We start from the raw sequence: 11,874 nt of genomic DNA on the forward strand, positions 1-11,874 counted from the left end.
TTTTTTTTTTCACTTAACTCCTGTTTCTTGTTCAGTAACTTGTGGCTTTATTACACCAGGTCTCTCAAATGGTCTACTGTGAATTACACACTTCCCATCACTTGGTGTTACTTGGTTCTTAGAAACCTAATATACTATTAGTAACGTGCATCCTGTTTCCAGCTTAGATTTTATTGACTTCAATGTTTCAGGTAGTGAATCCTATTTATGCTTTCATGGGTTAGTTTTGAATCCTGATGATATCTTTCTTATCTAGGTGTTCCAGAATTGTGGTGAGAGGTCTTTGATCTTTTATTTAATAAAAGTAAAAAGCTGGTCTGGGGAAGACCATGGGAAGTAGTGGCTGTTAGGGCAGGAATAGGGCAAACCCCTGCCTGTTTCTCAGACTGGGGGCCCTGGCCTGAGGAACTTGCAGGGTGGTGTGGGGTAAGAAGCAGCTCCTCTACTCCTCTTGGGGGAGCACCCCCCATCCACATCTACTAGAGATGTAAGAGCAGTAGGGCAGTGCCTCCCACCCCACAGCCCTTCTCCAACCTGGAGTGACTGAGGTCTGGGGAAGGCATGGGAGCCTTTCCTTGCTGCTTCATCTCCCAGGACTAGGAGTTCAGCAGTGCCTATTCCCTATGCTTTTCCCCAACCAGGAACTACCCTCTCCCCTCCCCCTTTCTCCACGGTTCAACTCCTCCTGGGCTGTGGGAAGAGTCATGCAGTGGGGGAAGGTGTACAGGCATTCTTTCCAGTGGGAGCAACTCTCCAGCTGGAAAGATCTTTGAAAGGGGAAAACATTTCTCCTGTGGAAGGGAACTTGATAAGCACCCTGTACACTTCTGGTTTCTATTGGAAGATTTGCTGCATCTCCTGGTAGAAACGCAATGTCTGTACATGGTTATTTTAATAATTTCAATCTTGGACTAAGTGAGGAATAAGGGAGAAAATGAGACCACTATCCTTTTAGGTCTGGGTGGGTGCAATCTGGCAGGGAAGGGAAGCCACGTGGCTTCCCAGTAGGAATCAAAAGGCAGCACAGGGGCCGGGAGGGACTACACCCCATAGCCAGAGAGAGATGGTGAACAGCTTAATGACTCATCAGTTAAGCTCAGGGTTGGGCAATTATTTCAGCTGGAGGGCCACTTAATGAGTTTTGGTGAGCTGTCAAGGGCTGCAAAGGTAGCCCTGTTCCTGGACAAGTGCCCTGCCCCCTGGCTCTCATCTTGGGATTGCACAGCCTGCCCCTGACCTTTGCCCCTGTAAGTACTCCTTTGGGGGTGGGGTTGCCATATTGGAACCAGAAAAAAACTAAATGATACTGAAAATCAAACATCTGCTGTAACACATTTTAATTTTATACACACTATACAAACCCATGTAAATCGGGACATACTTTTTGAAATGAGGCAGTTGCATAATTGCTTACAATATTGTATTTATACATCCCTGCATAGTGTGGAGGGTATGGGCTGCATGCGTGTATGGGATTTGTAGAGGGGGTGGAGAGCGTGTAGGGCTTGTGTGGGGGAGGGGGTTTATGGTGACCAGGTGTGAGGGGCCCATACACCCCTTCCCATGGTGCACAGGCCCTGCCATTGGTGGTGGCAGCAACAGGCAGTGGGCTGTTAGGCTTGCCCCACAGCACCCCACCCCCCAATCAAAGGGTCCCAGGAGTGGCTCCCAGCAGCAGCTGTGTTCAAGTTACTATGTTGTTGGTTATAATTAGAGGTTATGCAAATATTTTTTAAATTAGATTTATATCCCTAGCTGCTTTTACTATATTCACTTACAGAAATAAAATAGAAGCCATTTAACCTAAAATGTGCTCATGGTATAACTACTGCACAGCCCTCTAGAAAAAAAATACACAGCAGAGACAGTGGGTTCATTGAATGATTTGTACTTAAGATTTCAAAGGTGTCTTGTAAATATAAATCTGCTGTAGGGAAAAGAGTGCAGGCCTCCTTTAAAAGATCATATTTTTTAATATGGCTGGGTAGGGAAGGAGACCCACCTGAAACTGCTTATTTATCCCCACTTTTTTTTTAATTATTATTCAGTGATGAAATTTTTTTTTTTTTTTCTCCCACCTATCTTAACTCTTTATACAATGTATATGGGGCTGGAAGAAATGTTTTGTCAAACTTCTTAAAATCACTTCCCCAGCTCTTCCTTTACAAGCAAACCAAGCTCTTGGAAGAAGTGCGATAGTTCTACGTTGTGTGTTTTTTAAAGCCAAATACAGTTTCAGCCTCTCTGAAGCCAGTGGCTTTAGGATTTCACCCTTATTGTAGATGCCGGCTTAAGTTCTTGATAGAATCCTTTCCCATTCTAGGATTTTGGTAGTCTGTCAAGATTTATCTTGACCAGCTAACACCATTAAAAGTAACACTTGTTTAAAATATCAGTGTAAACCTATGACACAGTCTTTATTTGTTGAAGGGATAGTCTATGTTAATGTGTGAGGCCTCCAGCCAAATGAAACTCTAAGCTTTGACATCCTTAGCACTTTTAATGTAAAGACAAAGTGGTTTTTAAGATCTTCATTAATCAGCACAAAACAGTTCTGAAAGGAAACCCAGGACAAAACCCCCTTCTGCCCCTTGCAGGCTTTCTTTAAATGTTCAGCCTTCCTAAAACCACAAGTTCCCACTACCATATACTCCATTTAGCTATTCAGCTTTCAGATATAGATAGATTTGGTGCTCTGCACTCTAAAGTTTTATAGATCTTTCCACTTTGGTGATATTTGCAAGGTCATTAAAAATCTTGTGCCTTACAAAACCAGACCATCTTCATGTTCTTGACAAAAAAAATTCCCTTCTTCCAGCTTGCTACTACTTTTCTGTAGCTTGCATAAATATGCTTGCAAGACAATTTGGGTTCTTTCCATATATTCTTTTTAAAGTATTATGAGTAACATTCATATATTTCTGCTGCATTTATTTAATGCAGGAGCATTTTGTGAAACAAAGTACTAAATGTATAGAACAGGTTTAATTTACTTCCTCAAACTTTTTTTTTAAAGAAACAAATGAATCAAAACAATAGCTACTGAACCATATTTGGAAGTATATTGGTCACTTATTTTCAAGCATAAAAACTCCTTTTTAAGCAAATAAAATGTTCACTTTTCCCAGTAAGTGTAGTGTTTTTTCAAGTTAGCAAAACTGAAGTCCAACAGGATTATGTTAAGTGAAGTGCCTCCCAGTGTCAAGTGTTTCAGCATGTGGCCTAATTCATAAAAATATCAAAGCAACACAACTGAGCAAATGACACAATTCAAGCTTCTTAAAACAAACCCTGTAAACAGTCCATTTTTGCCTAAAAGTTCATTAACATTGTTTTTCTGTCATGCAGTTAAAGCTCTGTCAGCTGTCAGCTCTAGGATAATCAAAGCCAACATCAGCCTATGGACAGTAAGCAGGGAGGACACTGTGTATATATAGCCTGTTAACAATAAGTTTCAGTATAATGTTCATTGTACTATTCCATAAATGGAGAAGTCATAAAACATTTCAGTGCTTTGTAGAGTTCAAACTGTAATTCCCATTACAATGAAGCTCTGCATGTAGCTACATTATTTTGTGAGGAAAACACTTCATTAGTGGATTCTGCTGTATTCTATCTATTTGTTGACATGTCTTTGATGGTCTTTATTCTTCTACTTGCTTTAACAGGTGGCAACACAACAATAAAGTTTTATCAACTATCAAGCAACATTAGCTTAATTTTCACAGTATGAAGGTAACCTCGTGTAAAATGTTTTTGTTTCTTTTAAACACCATGATGCAGCTCATCCCTTGTTTCTTGCAGATGAGCAAGAAAGTAGTATATCTGATATAGCCAATTGTACATTCAATCTGCCCTAGTTTGGATTGGTTGTTCCCATTCTTTGGGCATCTGCTCACAACACAGACAAGAAGCAGGCAATATGTGACTGCTATCAGTCAGTCTCCAATCTCTCATTTGATTTAGAAGATTTGTGCTTTCTTTTCTTTTTCTTCTTCTTTTCCTTTTTTTTCTTTTCTTTCTTCTTCTTTTTTTTCTTGTGTTTCTCTTTACATTCCGAGGAACTGGAGCTGTCACTGATTCCACTATTATCTGAGGAAGAGTCTTCTAACAATCGCTTCAGTTGCTGTATCCTAAATACAAAAACATGTTATGTGAAAGAGCACCCTTTCTACTTCCGGTGTGGGCAACAGTTAACCCAATCCCCTCCTCCACTTGAACAGTGTAGTAGACATTTTTGGGAATTGTAAAATGTGTTATTGCTGATGAGTGGGATGGTAAAGCACTCTCCTTTTATGGGGAGTCAAAGCCCAAATGATAGCTTTCATAGCATGATGTCAAGCTGCTTCTTTCTGCCAAGTATTCAAAGATCTCTCAAAGGTTTCTCTGCCTGGTAGGGTAAGTGGTTAACAGAGCTCAGCTACTGCCTAGTGTTGGCAAATCAGTTGATGCATCCAATTGGAAAGTGTGACAACTGGACCAGTAAGAAATTTTATATTGCTAATGACATGACAGAGGTGCAGTTTGAGTTGAATAGTTATGTGAAAAAGTGGTTCTATGACAGAAGGCCAGGCCAATGGTACCAATCAAACAAAAAGCATGCTGCTTTGGATACAAAGCTAATTTGAAGAAAAAGTTAGATCCCCTGTAGAATGGATTCCTAACAGACAAGGAGAGCCTCCTTACTCAATTAGCCCTATTTGGCATAGTTCCCATCATGTATTAAAAGCAATAGCTAATGACAACCTGCTACAATGGTCCTGTGCTGCACTCCATTCTTACGTTTAAAAGTTACCATTAAAAATTACGTTTTGTTTGCAGGTAGCAAGAGGAGTAGGTCCAGAGAAGCTTTCCCCATTATCTTTATTCTGTCAAAATTAAAGACTTTATTAAAAAAAATAGGGCATTATGAAGAGATACTTACCTCATTTCCTTTTCATGGCGTTTATTTTCCCTTATTATATCATACATGGGGTCTTCATGTGCCTTTAAAAAAGGAAAGAGAAAAACCAAATGTCATATTCTTACATTTATGACACTTAAAGTCAAATCTCCAAACCACACACGTTTACACCAAGGGAAGAATCCCAATTAATATTCATCAAGCTTTCAATTCATAACAATTCACTGCTGATAACTCACTTTCTTGTAAACCTGAGTCAGTTTTTGGCAATAGGAAAAAATGTATGCAACCTGAAGCAGAAAATGATGTAGCCAATTGCAGGGACTCTCCTCATTTACAACATCTCTTACAACAGGAGGCTAGCAGGGTTGTTCGACCATGATGCTAAGTGATACAAAAACATCTGTAATATCAGCAGATCTACTGTTAAAGTCCCCAGATAATCTTAAACATGCCCCTATAACACATCTTAAATCTTAATTTTCCTTCCTTCTACCATCTTTTTAGATCACTGTCATTCAGCCCATCAGTCAGGCCTGTAATAAGGTTGTCATCTTCAACTGACCCCTCACATCCAGACTAGGTCTAAATCTCATAGATTCTTTCTGCATATCTCTAAGATAAAATTTCTCTACCCACACAGCTAAAAACAACCTATGTTTTGATTACTGCTTCATCTTTTTCTCTGGCCTTGAGAAATGCAACTTTGCCCTTAAACCCACTCAAAATGCTGCAGCAAATATTTTCCTTATCCCACTGCTCTGCCCAAGTCACTATTATCCTTACATCCCTGTGCTTTCTCCACTTCCTTTACTACAGGAAATTTAAGCTACCCATCTTTGCTTTCAAAACCCTTAATGCCATATTCCTACCCTAACTCTCATTTCTTATTTGCTATTGAGATGTATACTTCTACTTCCAATTGTCCTCAGATGCCATCCCCCATTGTCTACTCATTAAGATTTGCAGCAGGTATCATCTTCTTTTTCCTGTGTTGCCTTCATACTTGGGGGGAGCTCCACCTTAGGTGGTAGAAAGCCCTCTCCTCCTCCAGAATGCTCCTTAAAAACTCCTTTTTCTGTAGATGTCACAATAACTGGCAACTGTGTGCTGAAATCATTGTGTATCATATCTACCAGCATATTGTTTGTCTTGTACTGTTTATGGCTGCTGACAAATGTTAAAAAACAAAAAAACACTTTACCAGAAGCAGCAGTGTGTTAATTGGACCCGGCTCTGCAGCGTCTGTATAGATTGGGCACTTCTGTGGGACTTTTTGGTAGGGCTGTGGGAAGCTTCGGTCCCTGATTCGATTCAGCAAAGATTTGGCCCCATTTGGTGGCTGAATCTCTAAATCCAAATCGAATCAGGAGACCCTTTAATCTCTCCGAATCGAATCAGAACCCTCTCAGTCGATTCAGAGAGATTCAAAAAGATTCGACGATTTGACATAGACACAGCTTTAAATGTTTTTTCTACATACCTCGAGGTACCAGGAGGCTCGTGAATGCTGTGATGCTAGGGCAGATGGTGCGTCCCATAGGAGCACAGGGGGCTCCCAAGCACGCTTGGCAGCAGACCCAGAAGTAGACCAGAAACACTTCTGGATCTGTTGGGGAGTGTGCGGGGGCCCCTCCCACGCCCTCCCGGCTTGGCGACTGGTGCCTCCTAGGTCTAGGGAGGCACCTGAGGTCCCCCTGCGGTCGATCGCCGAGCCGGGGGGACTCCTGTGCGTTCAATGGCAGACCCAGAAGTGGACTGGAAGTACTTCCAGTCCACTTCCGGATGTGCCACCAAGCACGTGGGGGCCCCCCCACACTCCTGTGGGACACTCTATCTGCCTGGTACCTCAAGGTATGTAGAAAAAACATTTAAAGCTGTGTCTATAGCCAAATCGCTGATTCTCTGAATGAGCATCAAATATTCAGATTCAGATTTGGCTGAATCGAATTGGGGACAGTGATCCAAATCAACGAATTGAATCACTGTCCCTGATTTGGGCCGAATCCGAATAGAATACGGCCCGTTTTGCACACCCCTACTATTAGATAAAAGTGCCCCAAAAAGCCCCACTAAAGCACCCAATCTAGACAGACACTGAGCAAGCCAGGTCAAGCTAATGTGATACCTCTTCTGGGCATGAGCTGGGCTCAGCACTGTGGCATGCTGAGTTTGAAGTAAAGCACCTTTTTTGTTACATCTGTAAGCAGCCTCTGTGTCTGTATATACTTGTTGTCACTGTCTTTCACTAAGATTGTACACTCTTTAGAGACAGGGACCCATTTCATTCTGTGTTTGTATAAGACCTAGTCCAACCTGGTCCTAGTTTATGGCTGGGGTCCCTGGGCACTACAATAATAAAAAAAAATTTAATAATAATAAAATATTTAACAATCATCTTCTATTTTTTCTCTACCACTAATTCTGTAGGCAGATTATATTGCAAATGTTACATTAATGTCAAGAATTGCTAACACCATACACAGATCCCATATTGTTAAGGAAGGGAACTATTCTTCAATTATCGAAAGACTAAGATAATTTTTCCACATTTTCAGTTTGATATTCAAGCTCTACTTGATAATTCTGTGGAAATCGTGAAACTGTCCATGTGTCACATTTTATCTTAGGGTCTGGACACATTTACACTGATGTATATTGTATTGGTGTTATATACTGTCATCTGGAGAAAGAAAACCATCTACTTGCAGAAGGCACTATTATAATGCCTTGTTACTAGGTGTGGTAGGGAAGGTAATAGCCTACTGACTTATAGTTCCAGACACGTGGCCCTTGCACTGGTTTACCCATGATTTTTTCTGCAGGGTAATTTTACATGAGTCAAGTAAACTATGCTGGTGTGAACTATATGCCATGTGTCCATTCCCTCTTTAGACTTTTGTAAATATATCGTGTTTCCAAATACTTAGGAGAAAAAGAATTTTTGTTTTAAGTCAGAGAGACAGCACACTGGAGCTTTATAGAAAAAGTTTTTTTATAATCTGAATTGTTCACTTTAACATTTTCCTGTTTCCTTTTCCAAAATAGCTTTCCTATAAATTTGCAACCAAAATCTCTGGTATCTTGAAAACTCAACTTTCAGCAGTTGTTATTAAGAGATTCTGGTATACTTATTACTTTATCACAAAAAAAACCAAACTGGTAAAAATACAAACCAGTACTACAATATTTGTACTCACTACTCTGAACTGTTCCAATTTCTGATTGCCTTTAATAAAGAATGGGCATTCTTTATCTCCTGTTCTGTGTCCATAACGTTTACATCTCCAGCCTTTAAAAAAAAAAAAAAAAAGGCAAATTGTATCCTTGAGCCTGCTCAAAAGATTAAAAAAGCCCCCAAAACCACCAACACCCATATTAAACTATATTACATAATCTTCACTTAGTTGCAGCAAAGAGATAAAAACATTACTTTAACAATACCTAACATTCACAGCCCACAAAATTATAAAAATCATCCAAGTACTAGGTGCTACCATATCAACATAAAGCCAATTTACCTAGACCTCATTTTTTTTAATAATAAATATTAATTTGTCTCCCAGATTTTTCCTCAAAGTCAAAAGATTCATAAGATAAAAGGTCCGATTAAACTTGGAATTTTTTCACATTTACACTGCATCACTTTGACTTCTTTTCCCAATGGCATCCAAAGTCCTTTAGTTGGGGCATGAGCCAGAAACTCTCGAGCGCTTTCATTGCCGGGCACATCAGGTATACAGTCTTCTGGTTTGGTTTCATTTTCCTGTAGAAAAGATTAACAAAACACAAATCCTTATTTATACAAATTTACTTTAAAACAAATATTTTAAGAGCACAAGTCATCATTTATTTATGGATCCACTTTCTTCTTAAAAGTCCTCTTTTTAATACAGGAATAAAATATTTCATTTCTTGACCCTTTTGGTAAAATGAATTCATTTGCTTTTTAACTATCTTTGACCTCTCCCTTCAAGTAGGAATATTCTAGCTAAATTGCTTCCCTCCTTTCACATTTAGCACAGTAATTTTAATGCAAATAATTTAAATGAATAAAAAATACACATAATTCAGAACTTATTGTCATCTTCATAAATTAAATATAGTGATTATATCAGCCTTCTTAATATGTGGCAGTTTTTGTTTAGCTTCTAGATATTAGGTTATTATTCAGTTTTTGAATCTGAATAGAGTAGCAGTTTGATTGTAACAGGAAAATGCAGTAATTTTCTGTTTTAATACTTTAGACAGACAAAAAATAAGCAAGAATTCTAGAAGGATCATATGCAAATATACTGTGATATCAACCTTAGGATGCATGGAATCATCTACAGTGAAATCCTGGCCCCACGAAGGGGAATAGTAAAACTCCCATGTTGTTGACTTTCAGGGGCCTGGAATTATGCTCAGGGTTCAAAGTTGGCTTTTTCAATATAAAAAATATATTACACACACTAACCTTAATTAGGCCTGGAGGAGGTTTTTCATAGCTGAAAAACATTTAAAATATAATTTATTAGCATTATCTTCAATAATTTAACAACAGATAAAAATGGACAAAATATTCCGACCTGATTCAACATGCTGCGGTCTCGGGCGCACATGTGAACAGGATGCCTGGGAGCAAAAAACTCCAGTGCAATAAGCACCGGAGTTCATTGCATCACTTTAATACACACATGTAGATGCGCCCCTTAAGATCTACAGTAACAGGGATGCCAGCAGAGTGAGATGGTAACCGTGGCATTTTCAGACACCTTAAAAATGTTTTTGCAGTTCATGTGATGCACTCTAATGTACAAATATCCCATTAAATTTATGTTTCTCCTTGGTAATGACAGTTTTGTTATGCTGCTTCACAGCAATACTCGATGCATCCAGCTGAGCCCTAGCTGCCAGAAACTCACAGCTTTTTTATCCTGAGAAAGCATAGCTATAGTAAGGAAAATGACATCTTGCTGTTCCATATTTATTTTCTCCAGCACTGAGTCATTAATATGTTCCACTGACAATGTCAAAGCATGAATTTTCATGCTGCCAAATCTGCAAGCTCAGTTCCATATAGGACAAACTGGCTCTCTTACTTTCTATGCTACCAAAGATTAATCTGAAGCCAAAACTTCACTGACAGGTTGCTGACGACTCATGAAGCAGAACAAAACGTATCTTCCTGTTCTGCAGCCATGCTGGATCAGCATCCTTGATGGGAGAAAGAGAAGTAGCTTTTTGCTTGTCAACACTATGAACAGAGAAAGGTGTCAAAAGTTATAGTGTCACTGGATCATCTTCCTAACAGTAGTAACACTGAGTGCTATCCAATATAATTTGCACCAGGAAATCCTGACTCCGCCATGAAGAGACTAAAATTAATTTCCTAGTCTTACTCTTTCCACCCCATTCAACCCCCTTTTAAAAAGCATCCTTCCTGATACAAGATGCAGACTAACTGTGGAACTGGGCAGCACATCTTAAGCTTTTACACTATCCCATTTTATTCACTTTAAAAGGAAATGAAAGCTGATCAGGCTTTACTTAGGTGCTACCTGCCCCACACTTTCCTCTAAAGTTCACTTAAAAAAATCAACCAGGACAGTTACAGAGTCAGGAGAAAAGCTGAGGAAAGGACAGTTCTGAAAATGTAAAGTCACTGGTGACTGGTAAAATACTTTGCCTGTCTTCCCACGGACAGAGACATTGACAGCAGACAGATTGCCTGTCTTCTGTAAAACAGTAAGAGGAGCAGGCAGCCCTAGCAACAAAAAGAGGATTGTGGCTTGTAACTATGCAAATCCAACCCCATTTTTTGAAGAAATCATCCTGCTGAAGTGTATGCCCAAAGCCTGGCACACAGCACGTGCATCACGGAGGGTTACATGTTTTCCACTCCAATTCAAAGTCTCTCAGCCCCAAAGACACTTCGGGGCAGGTGCTTTAGAGCAAGTGGTTTTCAACTTTTTTGTACCTGGACCCATTTGTAAATGTCAATGGCCAGTCCTGACCCAGTGCCCCTCACTCCTGCCCCCCTGCCCCCAGTGTGTGTGGGGCAGGGGGCAAGTGTCTGGGGCATGGGGGGCCCCAAGCAGTCCCTTGCAGGCTGGAACCCTGCCAGCCTGCAGGGAAAATCCACCATTTCCCATGTTTTTCTCCTTTAAAGTTGAATCCATTTTTAGTTTCTTATCAACCCTTTCATACATCCCTGCAACCCACTTTCAGGTTGTGACCCATGGGCTGAGAAACACTGCTTCAGGGACCAGCCCCAGAGATCTGGCCCAGGTCACAGCACATGCAGGAGGCCCAGTGTGATACAGGCTTAAATCAGGGGTGTCAAACCCACAGGTCAGATGAGGGATGTGGGGCTGAATCAAACTACAGCTGGTCTGGCGCAGGCACCTCACACAGCGCATACCCTGAACCAGTCCCATGCTCCATGTCCAGCACACGCCGCCCAGGGCTCACATGCGGAGCCAACTTGTTGCACGAGGTGCCCGTTTCTTTGCGCCCCTTTCATATTTTCCTACAACCCATTTTTGGGTCACAACCCACGGGTTGAGAAACACTGCTTTAGGGGCAGCCCCAGAGATCTGATCCAGGTCGTGGCACATGCTGGAGACCTGGTTTGACACAGGCCTAAATCAGGGGTGTCAAACCCACAGGGGACATGGGGTCACCGGGCTGAATTGGGGCCACCCAACCGGCTAGCGCTGGTCTGGTGCAGGCGCACGCCCCAGACCAGTCCCACGCTCCTGTCCAGCACACGCCCACGCTGGCCTGTTGTGGGGGGTCTGGCCGGGGGCCCAAGTGGCAGGGGGCACACGCAGTGTGGGGCCAGCCCGAGCCCCACAGGCCACCTCCAGCTGCACCCTCAGACAGTCCTCGAGAGCTGGGGGTGGCCGGGGCCTGGGGAGGGCTCCGGGCCGGGGTGCGGGGCCCGCGCCGCTTACAAGGACTCCAAGTGCCGGATCTGCTGCAGC

The 11,874-nt window shown here is 41.4% G+C and overlaps 1 protein-coding gene across 1 annotated transcript; it reads right to left on the reverse strand.

The window, feature by feature from the left end:
* Nucleotides 1-2,205: 2,205 nt before the first annotated feature.
* On the reverse strand, nucleotides 2,206-11,868 carry RP9 (retinitis pigmentosa 9 (autosomal dominant)). The gene is made up of 6 exons (XM_019509020.1): nucleotides 11,845-11,868; nucleotides 9,363-9,393; nucleotides 8,540-8,669; nucleotides 8,104-8,195; nucleotides 4,925-4,986; nucleotides 2,206-4,133 (listed from the first exon to the last, which is right to left on the reverse strand). The coding sequence occupies exons 3-6, from the start codon at nucleotides 8,571-8,573 to the stop codon at nucleotides 3,935-3,937; spliced, it is 387 nt and encodes a 128-aa protein (XP_019364565.1). The 5' UTR covers nucleotides 8,574-8,669; nucleotides 9,363-9,393; nucleotides 11,845-11,868; the 3' UTR covers nucleotides 2,206-3,934.
* Between the last annotated feature and the right edge of the window lie 6 nt (nucleotides 11,869-11,874).

This window comes from Gavialis gangeticus, unplaced genomic scaffold (assembly GCF_001723915.1).
Source record: "Gavialis gangeticus isolate Ggan-Ray unplaced genomic scaffold, GavGan_comp1, whole genome shotgun sequence".
NCBI classification, from domain to species: Eukaryota; Metazoa; Chordata; order Crocodylia; family Gavialidae; genus Gavialis; species Gavialis gangeticus.